General features: G+C 39.1%; 1 protein-coding gene and 1 non-coding gene across 3 annotated transcripts in view; both read right to left on the bottom strand.

Moving 5' to 3' along the window:
- The window catches only part of TMTC2 (transmembrane O-mannosyltransferase targeting cadherins 2), a 470,409-nt gene that overhangs the window by 65,001 nt on the left and 381,788 nt on the right, over positions 1-23,620 (bottom strand). For both annotated transcript variants that reach the window (XM_064491564.1, XM_010975092.3), the window contains one exon: positions 7,923-8,004. In XM_064491564.1, coding sequence (XP_064347634.1) covers positions 7,923-8,004 — 82 coding nt within the window. The remainder of the gene's footprint in view (positions 1-7,922; positions 8,005-23,620) is intronic.
- LOC116156625 (U6 spliceosomal RNA) lies at positions 15,523-15,627 on the bottom strand. The gene has a single exon (XR_004140470.1). It is a non-coding gene; the product is annotated as a U6 spliceosomal RNA (small nuclear RNA).

Raw genomic sequence — 23,620 nt, 5'->3', positions numbered from 1 at the left:
GTTGGCTCAGGGAAAGTGAAAGTCATTAACACTGGACTACACTGCCCCATAGGACCAGCATAGAGTTCTCCCTTGACCCTCCTACATCAGTCCTCTGACCTCGTCTCCTTGTCTCTGACTGTTCTCCCTCTTGGCCATGTACACAATCTATATTAGCCTCTTCCTGTTCGTCTAACGCATCAGAGGAATAAACACCCCTGCCTCAGAGTCTCTGCCATTCCCTCCGCCTGGAAGGTATCACAGTAGCTCACTCCCTTACTTCCTGGCACACTATGGGGATTTAACAAACACATGTTCAATGACAGGGCTGAGTTAACTAACTACATCTACCTATGTGGCTAATTGCTTCATCTTCCAGAGCAAGCTAGAACCTGGCCAGCATAGATCACCAGGCACTTTTCTATTCATGGCAGAGCTGCAGTGGATCGTCACACATGTTGGGCACTGCGCAATCCCCAAGGACACCATTCACAATGAAGTCTCTGTGACTGTGCCTCTTGGACTTAAGTAACATGGTGGCCCAGGTCTTAGAGGTCTGAATTTCCCTTGGTATACAACAAATAATCCAGATATCAACAATACCTTCAGAGATCTTAATTCCAGAACAGTTCAAACTATGCAAGGTGGCTAAAATGTATTATATTCCTTTGTACTGTGGAATCAATTCAATAGTCTGGGAAAAGAAGAAACTAGTTAATGTATCCAATCCAAGATACATATATATTTTGCCTTGTATACACAAGGTATAGTGATACTCGCTATGGGGGATACAAAGATGAATTCAACCTTTATCCTTGAGCAGTTCCTATTTAGCAGAGGAAAGATATCGTGGGGATCATTTAACCAATGGATACAAGCTTGAGAAGGGAGGCGTGCAAAGTATCACAAGCTAAGTGCATCACTTCTGTATGGACGTGAATTGTCTGGTTTTGTTCAACTTATAATTAAATTTAAATATCCATAGAGTAAAGGGTACAAGTAATTGTTATCACAGTAATGTTTACAAAAACGGCTATGGTCATTTAATGAGAAGCCAGACCAAGAAAAAGGAGTTCACCAGCATCCAGAAGCAATTATCTGTACCTGAGGGCTCTTTCCAAAGATTCAGATGACTGGAACAGGGACAAAGCCCCAGTGGAAGTACTTGGGCTGACTGGTTTTGGTGACATCTAATGGTAACGGGAAAAGTGGGTGAAGTGGAACTGAGGTGAGTCCTTCATAGGCTGTTGCTTTCTTTATTTTAATGGAAGTATAGTCAATTTACAACGTTGTGTCAATTTCTGGTACACAGCATAATGTTTCACTCAGACATATACATACATATGTTCCTTTTCATTCTCTTTTTCATTAAACATTACTATAAGATATTAAATATAGTTCCCTGTGCTACACACTAGAAACTTGTTTATCTGTTTTATATATAGTAGTATCTGCAAATCCCAAACCCCCAATTTATCCCTTCCCACCCTTTTTCCCCCTGGTAACCATAAGTTGATTTTGCATATGAGACTTCTTTTTTATATTATTATTGAACTGTACTCAGGTTACAGTGTTGTGTCAGCAGTCTGTTTACTATGTCGTGTCCGTCTTCATGGGCTGTTTCTATGGGCTGTGATGCTCCCTGGGAAGACAGGGTGGGCTATACCCAATGGGCAGGATTTAGACTAGCTGTTGGAGAGAGATTCTCCTCTAGAGAGGCTACTTGTTCTTACATGCTTACTACGTCTGCGAGAAATAACGTTATGGAGGGGACTCTGCCCTTTTGCTTCTCTGAAGGGAGGCTTACTGAATGTCTGAGGGGGGTATGTTCTCACGTTTCAAGCCAATCTCTCTCCCGTTCCCTTCTATTAGTTTCGCTGCTTTATGTGTTTGTGTTTTGGCAGCCTGAGTTAAGAAAAGCTCTGGTTTACTGAGACAGACCCAGTGTGATAAATGTGCTGCAGTTACTGGCTAAGAAAACAGGTGGGCCGGGGAAGCAAGGCAAGTACGCCCAGGAGGTCAATTAGACCGCCCACTTTGAGGCTGGAAGGCCTGGATCTGTCCTTAAGTGAATATGAGACCAAGAATTTTCCTGAATTGGACAGATGGCACGAAAGGTGTCTAGTGCAAAGGAGATCAGAGGAGCAGCAGGCCAGGGCTCCACGCTCGGCCAGAAGGGAGGTCGGGAAGACTGGCATTGCTTTATTGCACTGATTTCTCTCCTGACTCTTTTCAGAAGGATCTGAGATGCCAGAAAACCACTGAGAGAGTTAAAAAACTATCAGATGGGGATTGGGAATTGGGGGGGGGGGGAGAAGGAGCAGAAGAGGGGAGACTAGGGAGGAGCTGAAGAGAAGACATGGGAGAGAGGGGAGGAGTGGGGGAAGAAGGGTCAGGGAGAGGGCAGGAACCCAATCCCATTATAGGTTTAAGTAATACAGAGAGTCAGTAGGAATCAAGTGTGCTTCGTCACAGATAATCCATTCCTGCGAAGACTTCAATCTGAGTTTCATCACCTGAAGATGAAAGGAAAGACATAACTAGAAGATGGGTACCACCTCACCAAAGGCAGAGGTAAGTAGCCTCATTTTGTTCTAGGATACTGTACAACCTGAGACAAGGGAGCTGGAAGGGAAGAGATGAGGCAGACAGAGGACTCAAACGCAGGTGCTGAAGTCACTAGGAAAGAATCTGCCTCTGAGACTAAGTTATGTGGGTGGTAACGAGAATGGGGAGGGGTGGTCAACGAGCTTACATCCTCCTCCTAAGAAGTGCTCAGAGTCTTCTCATCATGCTCCCCACCATCTTCATGGACTTTTCAAGCGTCCATGGGGATACAGAGGAGCTAATGGCAGAATACACAAACTTTGGGAACAACTGTTTTAATTACTTCTTCTTATAAGCTGTGATTCCCTATCTCTCTGGTCTGTCTGCATGTTGATGGGTAAGGCTTTCTTCTTCTTCTTCTTCTTCTCCTTCTCCTTTTTTTTTTTTTTTTTTATTTAAATTCCTAGGTTTTTACTGTCTCCTCTTCCCCTAATTTCTGTTTCTTTTTCAGATAGGAGGATATCAGTATGGTTTCCATTATAAAGTTAAAAGAATAAATGGTCATTGTTACAATTTACTGAGCCTTTATTACACACTGGTTACTTTATAAAATCGTAGGTGAACCCTCACAACTTGAGGCAGTAGCAATCATCTCCAGTTTAAGAAACTGAGGAGCAGAGAGGCTAGTGGAAGGTGGAACACACTCAAGGAGATGATAATCAGCTGTGGCTGGGTATGCCTCATTCTAAAATCCAGGATCTACCGTCCAAAATCCAGTGCACTCTCTAATTCCAAACCCAAAATTTAATTCAGTTCTCATCATCTTGTGTTTATGGCTTCTTGAGTCCTATACAAAAACTTGAAAAGAATATATATAAGTTGTGGTTATGGTCTGAATGTCTGTGCCTTCCTCCCATTCATATGTTGAAATGCTAATCCCTAAAGTGATGCTGTTTGGAGGTGGGACTTTTGAGAAATGTCTAGGTCATGAGGGTGGGGCCCTCATAAGTGGGATTAGTGCCCTTATGAGAGAGACCCCAGAGAGCTCCCTTGCTCCTTCTACCACGGAGAACACAGAGAGAAGATGGCTGAAAGTGAGGAGGCAGTCCTCACCAGACACTGAATCTACCTGAGCATGATCTGGGGATGTCTAGCCTCCAGAACTGTGAGAAATAAATTTCTGTTGTTTATAAGCCAGTCTGTGATATTCTGTTATAGCAGCTTGAATAGACAAAGATAGTGAGTCAGACCTGATGTCATTTTGGAATCTCAGAAGCATGGTATTACAAGCATTTCCATGTGGCAGAAGCTTCCTATTGGAGCAAAAAGGAAATTCATGGAGAATCCCTTGAATTACAGGCCCACATGAGACATCCCGGCACCAAAAGCTTACCTTTGACATTTATAAACTAAATTCTATAGCGATTCCACATGACTTGTTTCATATGGACATGGGAATATATTGTAAGCTTGAGGAGCTATGAAGGCAACACTAAACACTGACTGGTAGCTTAGTTTGAAACCTATTGTTATACACTTCTTACAACTTTTCATGAAAGACCAGTGAGAAATTAAGTTTATATTAGCAACAACATGAAGTACAAGTGCTGGAAAGCATTTTGGAAGCCCACACCCATCCTTTTAGTTTACAGATGAGGAACCTTAACCCCAGAGGCTGACACTGAACCAACTTATTTAACCTATTTTATAAACCTCCCTAACTTCCCTTCTTGCAAGCCAATCTGAAGAAAAAAGGCACCCTCTAATGCAATCCTTTCTCCCAAGACATAAAACTAGTGGATTCAAAATACAAATAACTAACAGTACTTTTAAATGCTGCCTTCTAATTGCCATTGCAGCCAGTATAAATTCCTGTAATTCCCTCTGTCCAGTTCCAACTGGATGGCACATTCCAAGTCACTTGTATCATTAACAAGCAAATCAAGCAAATTAAAAGTATGTAACCACCCAGCAGAGTGAATTTCCAAGAGAATAAAACTCACCAACTCTGACATTTTCAATGGCATTTGCAAAAGCATTAAAAAAAAAAGAGAGAGAGACTCAAAACAACATTTAATATTTCATTTATATTACATAAGCATTCATTCAACATTAACATTTCATTTAAATATTTATTTTTAAGCTGAGAAAGTGTTATTATTCATTCCGTCCATGGGTATAAATATCCTATCTATAACCAGTAAATCGAAGAACTTATGTAAGAATTATAGTATGTATCTTCTTGGACAAGAAGTAACAAAAATTCTAACAGAACAAACTTTCAGTCAATTTTGGAAACTACCTCCAATTCTAAAATGGAGAATGTAACTAACTGAGCTCAACATTTATTGCACATCACTGTGACACGGCAATGTGCTAGATATTGACGGTGCAAAAATGGAAAATAGGTCCTCCCTATTCATTATCTTCGCTTTTTCTGAATAAGGTAAATGCATAATTTTAGTATAAATATTTACATTCCCACAACCATTCCCCAGTTCAAGCCACCATCATTTCTTGCCCGTCAGACAGCAGCAGAGTTCCCCATGCTCTACTCTGATCTTTCTCTAATCCTCTTGGCCACATGGTCCCTTCCGCTGCTCTTAAAATAAAATGTGAACTCCTCAGCTTGGTTACAAGGCCTCGGGGGCTCTAGCTCTGCCAGCTCTCCAGTTTCATGTCCTCCCACTTTCCCACCAGGTTCCATAAGCTTCAGTCACATGAGCCTCTTTCTCTGCTGGGAACACGAGCTTGTCTTTGTCTGCAATTTTGAACTTTCTGTTTCTTTTGTCTGCAGTGCTCTTATCTGGCTCTTCAAAGGGTTGGTATAAGCTTCAGATTTCAAATATCACCTCCTCAAAGATGCTTTACCTGACTTTGGTTTCAAGAAGGACCCTACTTCTCACCACATCACCTTCTAAAAATGGCATCGTCCTGTTTATTTCCTACATAGCACTGCTCACTTTCTGCAAGTAGAACAGTGCTTTGCATCCATTAGGCACATCTTATATATATTAAAATTAATAAAAACCCTTCCCTAAGAATTTTAAGCTAAGTCGTGACTTACATGAATTTGACATTCTAAAATTGTGCACAGAAGGCCTGACTAATCAAAAATATCTGTCTGCCTACCCAGACACCTACCTGTCTGCCTATCTACCAATGTTGTAAAAAGAAATGGAATATATATTATAGAAGAAAAAGCAATGATCATTATCAAGGGACCCCATATTTAGTTACTACAACCGACTTGGGCAAACCAACTTCATCTCTCTAGGTTTTAATCTGCTTATTTTATACAACAGAGGTTGTATTAGGTAATTTTAACAGAACTTTTCAGTTCTAAATTTTAGTCATTTGAAGCAGATTTCTCCCAAATAAAAATATTAATATTCCTTTAAATGTTTATTTTTTAATAACCTGAGCACACTGAGTAGGAATATCAAGCACTCAGTTACAGGCTTCCTGTCTGTTTATAGATTATTTTATCTTAACTATTCCTTTTTGATGCTGCACCCCTGAGTCCATTTCCTACTACAGAGTGGGGAGAAAATATATTGAAACTATCTCATAAAAGTATATTGAATTACGCAGTCATACCTCCCTTGGAAAATAAACGTACTTCTAATAATGGATGTATGTAAAAAAATTAAAATAATCCAAGAGTACTAAGAAGAATCAGTTTTACACATGTTTACACAGAACATCTACCATCTTTTCCAAATAATGTACACAATAAAGAATTCGGTGCATTTTCTGTTAAATCTAAAACAAAAATTTCTCATAGGAGAAATACTCTCTACTACCACCACTGGAAAACAATTTTTTTTCAAGAATATAATGTAATATACAAATAAATAAATAAAAAGTTAGAACTGGGTAAAGACAGACAAGCCAGTAAAATAAGGAGGCTAACTCTTAAAATTAATAGTAATTTTTTTTCTAACGGCAATTCAAATGAAGCAATGATGAAGTTTACAGGAGCTGAATGTGAAAAATCTAAAGCATATAATAAAATTATGGGAAACAATCTTAGACGATGCAGTGAGCAGAATTAGTTTGAGGTACAGGAAAAGAAAGCAACAAGATGGGAGAAAAAATTCCTTTTCTGTAAAATGACAAGAGGTCCTTTAGCGCTCAGAGAAAATAATCAGGGAACTGCTTTAGCTCAGTAGGGGTACCCGAAACAGTATGCAAGAGAAAATACTAATTTAAAATACTTCATATAGGAAAGGATGAAAAAATAAAATAAATTCTGCACCAAATTTAAATTAGTTGACTATTGTTTTAACACAGCAATAAAAACTGCACTGTGAGACAAAATCAGGAGTGGTTACGCAGTATGCTGTGTGAAATTACATGCTGCGGGATGCTGGAAAGATAAAGTATCACAACACTAGGTTTATAAACATATACGCACAATATAAATACACAAATGGACCTGTGGTTGGTTAAGAGTATCCTCCATTTTATTATTTCCATTTTCCATACTCGTAGCCTGTCACTGATTTATTTTTACTAGTTGGAAAATGGAAGGAAGAATTTAATATTATATAAGCATATGAGCTTTATTTCCTCGAGACTTTTCATTTCCATCCACCTTTAAGTTTACTACTTGATAATAACTAACACATCAAAGACAAGAATGGTCAAAAAAATTAATTCTATTTTCCAAGGGATCAGCAAAGTAAAGGCTTTTTGGCTCCTTGAAAGCCATTCCAAATGCAAATCTGGTAGAAATCAGCACATTTTACCCATCACTAAACCAGATACACACTTCGTCTCTCTGAACATACAACTTACTCCTAATGATAGCGTGGAGTGTGACAGAGTTGTTACATAAGGCCATTCTGGACTGATTAAGACCAAGGATAAACTAAGTGAGAGAGACATCCTCTTACAGTTTACAGACAACCCTTTACAGTTTTTATTCTTTACCCCAATCTCAGGCACGTACAACTTTATCTTCCAGTAAGCAAGAATTTGAGGCCAAAATGTAAGCCTCTAAAACTTCAAAATGAGGCATTCAATGAACAGTATCACTTAGAATGAAAAGAGAACTAGTATTTTAATTATATCCCATGCATCAGACAAGGAGTGAGATGATTTCCTGGTAAGACCTCATTTAAACTCCAAACTGAACTTGAAAAAAAAAACAAAACTGTGAAAATGCCTTTCCCCGCTGAAGTCCTATGAAAATTACTAAAGGGAAACATAACGCACAGCCCTTGTTAATGTGACTGCTTTGAACAAGAACGTAAGACTGCAGCACAAGGCTAACTCTGCAACAGCAAAGTCAACACCCTCTCAGAATGTTCTTTGACAACAAAACCTAAATCTCATATCAACATTCATAGGAAATGTGGGGGACATGGAAAAAACTATCAACCACTCACCATAATGCATGTAACAGTTTCCTTTGGTGGGATCCAGCTCAATAGCCTTCAAGAAGAACTTTTCAGCCTCACTCTTACGACCCTTGAAAACAGAGAAAATGGATGATTCAGCAGTGGATCATAAGGGACTCGTCACCTCCTGGGCCCAAATGAAGCAGACTCATGTCTACTTGGTAATCATCTTTTTTTTTTTTAAGTGTTTTCTTTTTATCTAAACGAGGATGATCAAGGAGGATATGCTGAGAGAGAAGACCGAGGTCAGAACCCCTGGGAAACATCAAGATTAGAGGAAGAGACAGTGAGAGTGAGTTCATCCAAGAAGGCAAAGAGAAGAGACCAGGAGAGCAAGAGAAAAAAGTGAAAAAAATGGTTTCACAGAAACCAAAAGGATAAGATAGTTTCAAGGAATGGTGGGAAACATATTTTTATTTTCTATTTTATTTACTCCTTTCAATTTGTTTCGTCTTCATTCATTGATTCTTCCTTGCAAAGGATTATCACCATTTTAGCTTCTAAGATGATTCTGTCTTCAGTTTCACACTCTATATATGAAGACACTAAGTCATGATTTATTCAGTCTCAAGCAACTACTGTTTAACCTCGTTGCTGTCATTCAGGACTACAACACTCCTAATCAGGATTTAATCTAAAGCTGCATCTTCTTCCCAGCTATGGTTTTAAGTAAACATTACTATCATCTTCAGAAGAAAATAAGCAAAAAGTAGGGGGAAAGGCTTATATGCAATAAACTCATTTTTCATTAAACAATATCATAATCCAGGCAGATTCTAAAACTATACATTCTTTAGCTTCTTGAACCAAAAAAGAGGTGGCTCAAGGTAGGAGAATAGCCCAAAGAAGAACTTTCCTATAACAGTTCTGTCTTGTCTTACAAGGTTGGAATGAAGATTTATGATGACTGGGCAAAAGCAAGGGACTGGTTGGTGTCCAGAAGCTACAATGTTATCTGCTTATTCTTTCTAATTTATACACCATCTACCACATGAACTTCAGGTGATATCTTTTTTCCCTTCGCATATATTTTTAAAACCACTGTTATGGAGATAAATCTTCCAAATATAGAGGCGTCTAGTTAACCTAACATTCTACATTTCAGGCAACTTTGAGTCATTTCTCCATATGGCCTCTCCTTTTTGTTTATTCATTCATTTAAAACAATTTTTTAAATAAAAATTCCCTGTTGCTGTATCCTTTATTCACCCATGATCCCTGCAGCTATTGATAATCAAATGACCAGTCAATTCCCTTCCTCCTTTCCTCCATTTTGACAGTGCTACTCTAGCCAATAACTCCTCTTAAATTCACAAGTCTTGTCCAACCCCCAACAACTAAAAATTCCCCACAATATTTCTCACAGCACTTCAACTTCAAAGGAAAGCACAGGCAAAATACTTGCCACACATCTCACACTTTGATGAAGTTAGTAAGAATCAGCTAGCATCTTAGCAAGTTAGGATTCTCTACAGGATTAAACAGCTGCGATGAATCGGGCAGCCTCACATATGAGTTAAGAGCAGAGATTCCGATCAACTGAACAGCTCCCACACTTAGGAAGCTATGTGACCCTTAGAAAATCATTTTATCTCTTGGCTCTAATTTTCTCTATGACAAAAGAGAGGACAGGTGGAGCACAGAGGACTTTTAGGGCAGTGAAACTATTCTGTGCGATACTGTAATGGCAGATACATGTCATTATACATTTGTCAAAACCCGTAGAACACATGACACAGAGAGTGAACCCTAATGTAAACTATGGCCCTTGGTCAATAATAATGTATCAGTATTGGCTCATCAATTGTAACATGTGCAACATGAGCTCAAGTTGGTACAATTAGGGAAACTGTGTAGGATGGTAGGAGTGTGACAATATAGGGCAATTCTGTACATTTTGCTCAATTTTTTTTATAAACCAAAAACTGCTCTAAAAATAGTCTACTATTTTTAATAAGGATAATAAAATCTGTTTTATGAGTACTGAATTCTCTGAAAGGATACACATAAAGCAGTTATTCCAGTACACAGGCCTATTTTAAGTTTATAATAAATGTTAACTGTCATTTTATATGTAGATATATACATCCATATATGTTTATAGTCTGCAACAGAATGTAGAGTTCTGAGTGACACAGAGTATGTTGTGTTATTCACACAGCCTCAAAACACACGGTCAGCCTTTAAATCATCACTGGGAAATAATGTACAAGGAACTTGCAGAAGATAATAAAAGATGCAAAACGAAAACTACCATCAGTGTAGAGACTGCACACATGTTATATGCAAAAGTATAAAAGGGTCTGTGAACTTCCTTTCATTTAAGTTTAAAGGATAGAAGAGAAGAAAGTGGCTCATTTATCAATGTCACAGTAAACAGGGCAGTAAAACTCTTACGTGTAGTTCACTGGCAAAGCTATAGTACGTAGCATTAAAAAATGCATTAGAACTCAAAGGACAGCGGTCTCAGATTACTCAAATGAATCAGGTTATTAAAGGCAATGAGTCCGACCACCTCCTAAATGCAAAACAAATACATTGAAGGCCAGAAGAGTCTTTTGAGGGGGAGTATCAAACCATCATGCAAGAACCGATCTTTCTGCTCTGACCACTATTCAAGTGCCAAATAATGAGGAAAATACAATTCTCATGAGGGAATATAAAATCAAGAGTCAGCCAAATGCATAAGTCAACCAAACATACACAATACTGGGTCTTAGGAAGGGGTGGTTGGGAGGTAACACTGCATTTAATCAACTTTACTCTTCTCACTATTACTATTATAGACGGATGGTAGTTAAGAAAGTGGAGAAAAAAGTCATTCTCAGCAGTTTTCTCTTGGTGTCTTTTAGATCATGTCAGTGTTCGCTACAAACAACCGATACAGATTAGTCACTGGTTGTACAAACTCCTGACACCAAACACCATTACTGGTTTTGTATATTGGTTGGGATGTTTGGGCACATGTGATGGTTCAGAAAACCAAGAAAAAGTGACTGCAGTCAGCTGTGACAAACAAGAGAAGTGGGAGCGGAGAGGCTTGGTTTCCACTGCCAGGTCTGACTTATTTGCTTGTTCATGTGTTTTTGTAGGTTAATTTTTTTTTTAATTTGATGCCTACCATTTGCCTTGCACTGTTCTAAGGACTGGAAATAAAACATACAGCCGTGAACAACACAGAGTGCTTGCTTCCAAGCCCTAGTCACAGGAGGCACAGAGCAAACAAATAACCCAATCAGCAAGGGAATGTCACAGAGCACTGAGACCAAGGACTTTCATCATCAAATAAGGTGGTTGGCAAGTGGAATTTCAAGTTTGCAAAGTTGTAATCCTAGGAAAGTATTTAACAGTTTGCACATGACAATTCAGTATCCAAACACACGGCAGTTAAAATAGCAAAAACTAAGTATGCTGACACAAAGAGTGACCGACGGTGCAAAAGATGAGAGAGTCAAGGATATCAAACAGAGCTATCAAAATACTTGGTAAAAACTTTAATCTTAACATCAGAACTTTGAACAATTTTAGATAAGACATTCTCTGCAGTTAGCATATTAGTGCTGATATGAAGAATTAACCTGTCGTACTTAAAGCAGCACGAATGACTTTGGGATCAAGGGGAAGAGCTAGAAAGGTAAGAAAAGAGGAGAACTGACCAGAACCAGTGCAGAGACATCTTCCTGGCCAAGGGCTGCACCAGTAATTCGAGCTGAGGGATTTGAGATGATCAATATGTTTATATTATTATAATATTTGTAGCACTGTATTGAGTATTAAAAACACACACTCAAGATTAGTATCATTTAAACTCATGAAAAACAGTATCATTAATGAGGACTAGGCTTTGTCAGGTCCTCTTCTGAATGGCAGCAATAAAACATATACACGTAAGATATTCAGGAAAGTTTAGACAGACTGTTTCACAGCATAGGATTCATTTTCAGCTCATTTATTTTGTTTTCTAATTAAACTGGAAGCTGCTACCACAGTTCAGAAATAGGTGCCTACCCCTGAGTGGGTGTACAAGGCAAACAGTATCTCTTCTGATGGCTGATCAATACCTTTCCAACTACAACATACAGAAATATTAAAAAAATATATATACATTTATTTATATACACATATCCCCTCCCCCCAAATACTCCTGGAACTCTTACTTGACAAAGCACTCAGGAATATTAAACAAGAGAGAATTATACTATTAATGGTTTCAGATTGAACTGTTGTCTTTTAAAAAGTAAACCATACACCAAATTTTGTACTTATTTTTAGTAATAAATTACTCATTGTATCAACCACCCCTCCCAGTGTGTTTTGATGCCATAGCTCAGAACTGCTATTTTACTGAATGAACCTGAAAACAGCGCAACTTTGCACTGTTACGCTGAATTATGAATATACACACACATACGGTGTAATTACTGAATCCATCTTGTCTTATAAACTAGACTACTCACTCCTGTAAGATACTACTTTTCTCCTAAAGCCATCCGAGCATGCTGTAAATATAATTACCAGTCAACAAGTAAACGAGCTACTGCTGTTTTCTTATATATAACTTAATAGAATAAAGTTACTCCTTAGTTATCTAGTTTGCATGTTTTCAGTAAACTGCAGAGCTGTGAACACAGCAGTAACTTCTCCTTTTTACCTCTGGAAACTGGCACATGAACTAAGGTCTACAGATCTATAAAAAGATCTTGGAAGTAGCCTGATTCTCAACCAAATAGTGACATCGTAACGAGGGACCACCTGGGCCTCCAGCACTGGCAGGGACACCAATGAGACTAATACGAAGAACAAACCACAGCACTGCCCTTAGGTGGCCCCACTCACATTTAGAAGCTGCTTTAAGGTAAATTGTAGAAGAGTCTTCTTCTGTGACTGTGTGTCCAGCAGCCACTTCCATACATTCAGTGTTTACTTTAGAGGACTGTCTGGCAATTGTGAATGTCAGTCATTTTTCACAACCAGTGACAATCACATCTTCAACTATGTAGCCAACAGATAAGAAAGGGAAGCAGTTGATAAAATGGGTCCAAAAACTTATGTGTAGTTTGGTAAATGTGCTGTTTAAACCTGTCTTATAGTCAAATGAGTATAAATGAAAAAGTAGTGAAACAGTCTTGAAAAATTAATTTGTGAACCCCAACATTTACAAATAGAGAAAGCATTATTTGATAGTCTATCTTAACATCAGTCTTTATATGCAATGTGTCTTCAGGATATAAAAGTGTTTCTTCCTCACAAGAAAAATATCATTAAAAAAATCTAACAGTAGAATTAATTCTTACAAACCAAGATGATTTACATCAAAGCATTTAGTTCTAAAGTCCCTCCAAGTCATTATATATAATCAGCCGGAGTTAACCATTAGAGGCAAAGTGAAGGGACGGGCAGTGGTAACTTTCATAATGAAATATTGTTATCTCCAAACTACTGAAACATTTTCCATCAAATTATTAGAGACCTAAAATTTGACCATGATACTCATTTTTTTTTTTTAGGGACAGATAATATTTCTTGCGGAAATCTTTAAAATAAAATGGAATAAGGCTACCAGATACAGAAATAAATGTGGGTAAACCGTGTACTGATAATAGCTTGTGTGTTTCCTCCCTGAATTGTCCAAGTTTCACTTTCTATACATGTCAGGCCTTTTGTTATCTGTTTTCCTAATTGTCCCAAAGCAGAAGCTGCCTGAGAGATACCTGAAGGTTATTGTCATAAGCTTAAGCTCAATGAAAATGTGTGTCCAATGACACAGAGGGCAGGTGGTGGCGACAAGGCGTGCCCTCAGTGTGTTCAGGAGCAGCATCCAGAGAAGCTGTTGAGACCTCAACTGGGAGGGATGGCTCTGGAGTGTACCTAGGGCAAGGCTGGATCCCAGAACCAGAACTCCCAACCTGAACAAAGCTTCTCTGAAAAGCATCCCATCCCAGGTCCTACTGCGGAACCATCAGATTTCAAGGTAGAGGTATCAGCTTAGGCCATGATGACCAAGTCAACCTCCTTCATAGCTTTCTGAGCACCATTAAGACTCCCAGATTTAGGTGAACACTTGGAAGGAGAGGAGGTCACAAAACTGGCTGAAATTAAATGGCTGACCAAGTGGGATGAAAAGCTGCAATAGACCAAACTTCAGTCAAAGAAGTTAAAGTGGGTCATCCACATGCAGCTGGGGTCCTGGCTCAAACATCAGACACGCTTCACGAGCAGCGGGCACAAATAAGCAGTTTGCAAATACCGAAAAATAGAGCCCGATATCCCCATTAAAAACATGTTAAACTTAACTCAATATTCAGTTCACCTAAAATGTAAATTAATACATTGAGATGCTATTATTCATCTATCAGTGAAATTGTCCCCAAATGACAGAACTCAATATTCCTGAGGGTTCATAAAAACAGACACTCAGATAATACATGGCTAAAATACAGTAAAAGACAAGACCTTCCTGGGAGCAATCTGATATGGATCAAAGCCTTTAAGTCAAAGATACACTTGGGCCAAACAATTCTATTTCCAGGCATTTGCCCTAAGGAAATATCTATAAATACCAAGAGATGGCTATTTATTTTCATTGCAGTGTTGTTTATACAGATTCAGTGTCCACTAGCACAGGCTTGATTAATCAAATGTAATTTCAATGAAATATTATGTATCTATTAAAACAACTTTGTAGAAATTATTTAAACCACAAGAGATTTTCATTATTCATTGCTAAATGAAGCAAGTAGGTTGTAAATTATACTTTATACCCTAATGATAATTCTTTCTAAAAAAAAAGCTGAAGGAATACCTGTATCACTGGCTCATCTTACTCTGGGGTTTCAAAGGTGAATGAGCGGGTTGGGCCTTTGGTGTTTCGAGACTGTGACTGAGGGAAGGACACATCTAGAGGGGACTCTTAAAAAATAGTGCTGTGTGAGTGTCATCTAGGTGTCTTGAGAACACAGAATAACTGAGTCTCCTGAGAAGGGAAAGGGAATGCTTTAGAGATGTGACATTTCACTCCACAGAAATGTCTTGAGCGCCTGCTATGGAACAGGCTGTGTTCCAGGTCTTGGTAATGATGACAAAGTTCCTGCTGTCCTGCAGTCCACTCTACTGGTGGAGTGATAGTTCACACACCAGCAGGGGAAACTCTCAGCCTAAAGCAGTTTGGTTAAAAAAAAAAAAAAAATAACACAGGCTAATAACATAGGAAAGAGTAATACACATTGTGGGTGGGGTGTTTTCTGATAAAGTGGTTAAGAAAGGCCTTTGATGACACCTGAGAAGTGACCTAAGTAAAGGGAGTGAGTGAACCACGCAAAGGTCTGGCATGTCTGGAATGTCAGGGCTTACCAAGAAAACCAATATGGCGGCAGCAGAGTAAATGCCACAAAGAATCACAGGAAATGAGGGTGAGAGATAGGGACCAGACTGTGTAGGACATACAAGGCACTGGAAGGTATTTGGAATTAATTTTTCTTTTTTGGTAGTAAAATTCACAGTTTCAGGACTAGATGCCACATGTTGCTTTGATTCATAGCATTTCCTCGGTGTTAACCAGCAAAGCATCGAACAGCCTCTGGGAACTGCACAAAATATGGAACAATTCTCGAGTGTGTGGCATCCTTGCATGGAGGCCATGCTAATCCTCTCTGTGTCATTTCAATTTTGGTATATGTGCTGCTGAGACAAGCCCTGGAATTTCTTTTGACTAGGAAGGAACACCGTGGAGGCTTTTAAGTAGAGGTACAATATGATCTCACTTATATTTTTACCAGAATACACTATAGTTGTTGGATGGAAAACTGACTGGAGGGGACACAGAAGAGACAATAGGGAGACCACTTAGGAGGTTATTAATATTCCACGGCTAAGGTTAGGGTGAAAGCAGTGGAAACAGTGAGATGTGGTTAGATTTGGAGTATCTTGCAGATAGGTGACTAATGGATTGGGTAGGGGTATAACCTAAAAACAGGAGTCAAAGATGACCCCACAGCTTTGGCTTGTGGCTCCAGGTGAATGCAGGAATCATTTATTCACATGGGAGAGATGTCATTGAAGTGAGTGTTGGTGGGAAGACTGGTGTGTAGTGGAGTAATCAAGTTCTGTTTGACCAGGATGCTGGGGCATGAGAATATGGAGGCCTAATGAAGAAGGACCGGCTGGGGAGGAGGCCACAGACCAAGCACTGGCAAGAAAGAGGAACACCCGATGTCTGGTACCCTGCCTGAGAAGAAAGTAAAAGACAGCTTGCAAGAATGCAAAGAAGAAAGCAAAAATGGGCAAAAACAAAAACAAAAACCTCTTGTATGTCAATCATGTTTCAATAAAAGGGGAAAAGAAGGATTTTAAATAATTATTTAAAATAAGTAACTTGCCATTCATAAATATTTAAAATATCTGATTAATAAAAAAATTAAATTATATGTTGCTTTCTACACAGCTTTGACATTATGATTTCAAGTTAGATTTCAAGGTGTAAATACAAATAGCAATTTCTAAAATGTGACATAACTGAAGGTGTTCAGCTCATTCAGATTTCCTTTTATATAACAAGTTTTCATCTCCTTTCTACATCTGCTCACTTGTATATTTTCCCTTCAAGATTAAAGAGGTCATCCACACATAGTGTAATAACATTTTAGTGGGAGATAATTAATTTGAAAGGATACAACCACAGCTTAGGCTCCATCTGGGCAAACTGCTTAGGCTGTTACATTGTACTGCTATACTAAACTCTAAGTCAAGTTAAAGCCAACATCTTAGCAAAACACTTCTCCATCCATAATATCAGCTGATGAGAACGATATTCAGATATGTCTGAGGAAGTCGTGGTGAAGTAAGGAGAAACTGTGTTTGAATCAAATTTATAATTAAATTGTAGATAAATACATACTAAAATTTTATCTGAAAATTATGCAAACCATTTTTAAATCAAAATTGGCTATTTTCAGACTTTAGAATAATACATATAATTTACCTTTGACTCACAGACCAACAGAAAAAATATGTCTGCTTGAAATTAAAACAATAAACTTTCAGCAATTCATTAAGTTTATTCATTGATTTCCTTAATTCAACAAATATTTATTGGGCACTGGGTCAAGCACTAGGATGAAAATGGTGAATAAGGACATGACCCTTGCCCTTGTGAAGCGTCCAAAATTGTAGCTGTTATGAGGATGACAAAAACAAAGACTGTGAATTTCACCTCAAATCTAGTTGAAGAAATCAGGAAACGTTTCCAAAGGAATTGCTGCTTGCTCTAGAAATCTGAAAGCTGAGTATGATTAACTAGTGAAGAGGAGACCAAAGTATTCACAGTAGAGACACAGCAAAGGTAAAATCTATGTGGCAAGAACCCAAAAACACTGCATTGAGCCCAGGATGCCGGAGGCAGAGAGGAGGAGTAGAGACAGATCATGTGAAAAGAACAGTCTGGCTAATGGGTTACAGCAAGGACTCTGTCCTGGTCTGTTCTGTAAATATCACTCTGAGGGCAGTGTGACAGAGATTGTGATGGGAATGGAAGGGATGTAGGCAGATTAATCCAGACTTTTAAAAGAGAGTGATGGGGTTGATAATGAAGATGACGATTAGGGGACCAACAGGAGGCATACTTGGGTAATCCAGATAGGGTTACATGATGGATGGGAGAGGGAGGGGGCGTGGGGAGGGAGGCGAAGGTTGCAAAGATGACCTCAGGTTTCTGATTCTGAAACTGAGACAAGGCTGGTAAATAATAGAAAAAGATCAGGTTAAGGAGAGAGCTTATGAGCTCAGTTTTGAGACTTGTAGAGACTGAGGTACATTTGAGACATCTGAGCTAAGTAAACTAAACCAAAGGTGTGGTTTACTAATCAGGCTGAATCAAGACAGCTAAGGTATAGTAAAACAATATTTTCAAGAAGCTATAAGTAGTCAATTATGTCAATTGCTGAAAAACACCCAGTGGATTTAGTGACACAGAGATCACTGGCAGGTTCAGTCAGGTGTATTTCTACGGCCAAATAGGTCCTGAAACCTGAAGGACTGAGGGGAAGTTTGGAGAGAGGAGTGAGGAAATAGATACCCTCAGTCAACACATCTGGCTCTGAAGGAGACGGGGAGTGACGGTGTCAGCAGATGGGGATGAGACAGAGTGAGTGCTTCGAAAAAGAACACAGAAAATCAAAACATAAATAACAACTGGGCATAAAAATTAATGACTTGAGTTTTTTTTTTTTTCCCTAGTTTAACTGACCATTAAAAGAGAAAATACCCCCCAAAACTCTATTTCTAGAATTCTTCGTTAACTCTCCAATTATGGCCATGGCCAAACTAAAGCAGTCCAGAGTTCTTTACCCTGAGTCAGCTCCTCTTGGTGCTCTAACAGCACTTCATTCCCGCTTTTGTTGTGACACTTCCCATATGCAGGCTAATTACCATTTGTTATCTTCCTGTCTAATAGTAAACCACTTTGGACTTGTTTAGTCAACACTTAGCCAAGGGCCAGATGCATAGTAGGTGGTCATAAATGCATGAAAATATTAAGTATCTTGGAAAAGCAAACACTCAAAACACTCTTCAGAAATGCATACTTTCACTGGGAAGTCCTGTTGCCTTAATGACAGAGGACGTAAGTTTCAGTGGGTAAATCTGACTACATCTGGAGGCCTGAGTGATACCCTGAATGTCAACCCTGTCGTCACTGTCAACAGCTGCTCTATACAAGGGGGAAAAAATAGAAACCACAGTTTTTATCAGCATTCTGTGGTCCATAAGATGGCACCACAAGTTCACAGAAAATAGCTTCCAATAGGGAACTTTGCTTTAGATGGATAAAGTGGTCCCTGGGATCTCCACTTAGGGAATGAGTGCAATTGGAAAGCCCCTGAACCTCAGCTGTTAGCAACGACGCCACCCGTTCGGCTGGGGTGTTTGTGCAGTGGGCGCTTCCGGTTTGCCATGAGAATTCACTGGACCCCTCCGTCGCAAGCGGTTTAGCAACGGCAAAGGAAAGCGGCTATGTTGATCGGTCCCCACAGAGCCGGCCTTGGCTCATGGAGCTCAGGGCTGACACGCTGGCTGCAGAAGTTTAAATCCCTTGGGGATGGTCAAGAGAGCTGCGCTGTGAGAGTGGAAAAGCAAGAGCCTCGACAACAGCTGCTTTGCAGCTGGGTCACAAAGGAAGCGAGAAATCCCGACACCGTAAAAGGTAGCGGATGATGGGAAGGCAGTCTCTGCGCCTCCCCGTTTGTCACTGGCAGGGTGCCACTGGCTCTCAAATCCAAATGCTCTCACAGGAGAATAAAGCCAGATGTAAATAATTCCCTAATTTTAGACTTTTTTCTTTTTGGTAGAAATCTTCTGCAGTAAAGGACAGAGTGTTATTTAACTTATTTAGACACAATTTTTTTTTAAATGGAGGTGCTGGAGATTGAACACAGGACCTTGTGCATGCTAAGCATGCGCTCTACCACTGAGCAATTTCCCCTCCCCACTAGACACAAAACTCTTTGACGATTTAACCAGGGTACCAAATAAAGCACTGGAATCCATCACAGAAACCAGAGTTCTAATCTGGTTCTGATACCATGGAGGTGAACCACCAAGGAAAGTCACTAATTTGAATAGGTTTCATTTTTCTCAGGTGTCAACCAAAGGACTTGGGTTCGCTGAATTCTACTGGTTATGAGTCTCTGCTTCAAAAATGGAATTCAATTCACGGATATAATCACTGGTTAAAAATTCAGATTAAAGAAAAGTTAAATTCTTAATTCATGGCATCCTCCTTCACTTCCATCACTTTCCAATTCATGACAGGGAGGAGGAATTGGCCTTTCTCCCCCAGATTCAGTCAGCTGACCCTGAGACTGGAAATAGTAGCTGAGACCTAAATTCAACCATAGTTGAATGTACTAACAAATGAAACGGAATGGAGTTGGAATAAATGGTCCATTTAGCATCTTCTGAAAATACTTTTGAGGTAAAGATGTCTATCGAAGGGAGAATATCCTAGAAAGGGCCTCATACCAACCAGACCACATACATATTTAAAGTGTATTCTATGTTTTTGGTTTTGTAAATAATTTTAGTAAGTAATTCTGTTTTCCCTGAAACTCCTCTGTCTACATCCACTGTCCCAGGGTAAAAGTAACAGCTCCCCAGCTGTTACTCTCTTCCTGGTTGGGACAAATATTCTCTAACTACCCTAATTCTTGCTCCCCTCTCACAAGTGTTCATCTAAATCAGACGAGTCAACAGTGGTTTCGTGACACGGCAGTGTCCCAGCAGATGAACCCAGTAGGCTCCACGAGCAGCGTCAGTGAGGTCTTACTGTGACCAGTGTTCTATCCCCCACCACACTCCTAACAAATAAAGCATGAACAAAGACGTCCTTTCACAGCACAGGATGACCATGTGACCTCTGTCAAGCGTAATTAAGTTTCCATTAATCTCTAATAAAGATAGATTTTTTTCTAGAAGTCTGTTGTCCGAGCACCTTGCAATTCTACTTTATCTTTACAGGTTATATGATAAGAACAGAAACATTACAGAGCAGCTGACTGTACCAGGCACCATTCCAAGAACTTTCTGTGTAACATCACAATAAATCCTCAAATTGAGATATTATTATCCACTTTACAAAATAAGAAACTGAGGGACAGAGAGGTTAAGTACTTTGCCCAAGGTGCAAAAGCTTGATTTGGCAAAGTTGAAGTTAAAACAGGTAGAATGTGTGCTTAGCATGTGAGAGGTCCTGGGTTCAATCTTCATACCTCCATCAAAAAAATAAATTAAATAGCAATTACTATGGAGGACAGTATGGAGACTCCTTGTAGAACTAAAAATAGACTTATCATATGATCCAGCAATCCCACTCCTGAGCACTTACCTGGAGAAAACTATAATTCGAAAACATACATACACCCCAATGTTCATAGCAGCACTATTTACAATAGTCAAGACATGGAAGCAACTTAAGTGTCCATCAGTAGATGACTGGATAAAGAAGATGTGGTATATATACATAATGTAATACTACTCAGCCATAAAAAAGAGTGAATAATGCCAATTGCAGCAACATGGATGGACCTAGAAATTATCATACTACATGAAGTAAGGCAGACAGAGAAAGGCAGATATCATATCACTTACATATGGAATCTAAACAAATGACACAAATGAACTTATTTACAAAACAAAAATAGACTCCAGACACAGAAAACAAACTGAGGGTTAACCAAGGGGGAAAGGGCAGGGGAGGGATAAATTAAGAGTTTGGGATTAACAGATATATATTACTATATACAAGATAGATTAAAAAAAAAAACAAGGACCTACTGTATAGCACAGGGAATTATCTTCAATTTCTTGTAATAACATATAAAGAAAAAGAATCTGAAGAGAAAAAAATATATATGTATGTATATGTATAACTAAATCACTTTTCTGTGCACCTGAAACTAACACTGTAAATCAACTACACTTCAATACAAAATAAAATTGAAAAAAATTAAAACATTAAGAAAAATATAATGAAGTAAAGATAAGCTTTATGAAGTAGGTCCACACTCATGCACCCACCCATCCACCCATTCCTCAGCATGTATTTAGGGAGTGTCTATCATATGCCTCACATGATGTCAAACACTGGACAGGTGAAGATAAAATGAGATGACTCCCACCTTTATAGACTGAATAGCATCATGGTGACTCTGAAAGTAGGCCCTTTCCAATTGCAAGATCATACTTAAATGAGCACTTGTTAGACATGTGCGTAGGACATAAGGTGAAAACAGAGACCAAGGCATCTCTTCTGCCTGAGTCAGTCAGTGGAGGTCTCTGGAAAGGAGGTGGCATGCTTCAGCTGGCTCACAGATGGAGGAAGAGTTGGCCAAGCATAAGGACAACTAACTGTAAGGCTCTGTCCAAGTGCTTGGTGGCTCAAAAGTTCTCTTTATAAGATCCACGTTAAGAAAATTATTTAGAAATTCAGCTGAATGGAGAAAATTTTCCTTATTTTAGCACCATGAAAAGGACCAGTGGCTTACCAAGGTTAACTTGGACCCACCAACTCAAAACACATCTATCTGAGAAAATGAGTTTTTTGAACAACTGAAGTCACCAAATTTCTACTTTCTGTGAGGCTAACAATTCTTGACCCAATTTTGGGGAACAATAAATTTCTGTGACTTACAAAGAAAGAAAGATCTTTTGAAAATGGCATTGTTTAGTAAGCAACATACACTTTAATTTCTAGAGTGTGAAGTGAGTGTGAAGTGACCAGAGGTAGTATATAGAAGATTACAGGAACCTTTAATCTAGGCAAAAATGGGGAAGACACAGACACATACACACACACACACACACACACACACACACACAGGGAAAATGGTCAGAGGCTGGCGCGTTACCAGCAGAACGTGTCTGTATGTATAAATTTGTATGACAAGCATATCGTGGAATTGGATCCTTCCCAAGTCCTAGAGGTACAGTGCACTAGAAGTACACACACATGAGCTTTGGCATTATTACAGAGTAAGATTCTTCTCTCTCTCTCTCTCTCTCTCTCTCTCTCTCTCTCTCACAGCAAGAGAAAATGTACAGTATCACAAGAAAATGTGGGTCACTAATAGGAAAAAAAATTGAGTACAGAGGTGACACGGAGACGGAAAATAGGAAGTCGTAGGCAAAGTCTCCTTTGCCTCTAGATAGACAATTTAATAGTAGTGTGGCCGAGGGCTAAATTATCACTGTCAACATCTGAAACCCTCTTGACCTTGAGAGGAAAAATACACCATGAAGGCTGCATAGGACTCATTAAACACCAGCCTCCCAAACGGTCTTCATCACATTCTGCAGTTTCATTGACACCTGCGTTGGCAGCTTCACCTGTGAGATCAAGAGGGGCTGAGCTGACACTCCCAATCACAAGCGCATTTTTACCGAGGCCACGGAGAGGTATATAGGAGGGTGGTATAATCAACTTGACATCACTTCTTGCAAGACTGCGATAAATACAGAAGGGACTTTGGAAGAAACATAAGGACCTACTCAACATCTCCAAATGGAATCCATGTGCCCATTGGGGGATACGGTGTCATGCCATGAAAAACAAACACATAGCTCTTTGAAGACTTGAGGGGAAAGAGAAGCTATTAAATTACTAAGTCATTTAAAGCAATTTTAATTTTAAAATAAGCATAGATATGTTATAAAAAGAGAAGCAATGGCAAAGAGGAAAGAATTCAGGCTTGGGGATCAGATAGATCTGAGTTTCCTCACCTCCTCAAGAACAGTCCCTAAAGAGTTGGGCCACTTGGGCAAGCTGTTTAACGTCTTCAGAAACTCAGTACTTTACAGGGATAAGATGATGCCTCCTGATAAAGTTTGTAACTGAGATAGTACATGTAAAGCTCTCACATGCCTGCACGGTATACAACAAGTGCTCAACAGTCTTTCGGTTTTTTTTTTAAATTTTATTTTTTGGGGGAGGAGGTAATTAGGTGTATTTATTTATTTTTTAATTGAACCCAGGACCTCATGCATGCTAGGCACACACGCTACCACTGAGCTACACCCTCCCTTACCAGGTGCTCAATGAATGTTAGCTGCTAAGATGTTTGTGTCTTATAGGAACAGCAGTTGCTACTGTGCAATATCTTAAAAGGACTAAGTAAAATATATTTTAAAAAGCATACCAC

The sequence above is a fragment of the Camelus dromedarius genome, chromosome 11, assembly GCF_036321535.1.
Source record: "Camelus dromedarius isolate mCamDro1 chromosome 11, mCamDro1.pat, whole genome shotgun sequence".
Classification (NCBI taxonomy): domain Eukaryota; kingdom Metazoa; phylum Chordata; class Mammalia; order Artiodactyla; family Camelidae; genus Camelus; species Camelus dromedarius.
Note: the sequence above shows the minus strand (reverse complement) of the source record. Positions and strands in the feature narration are given on the sequence as shown.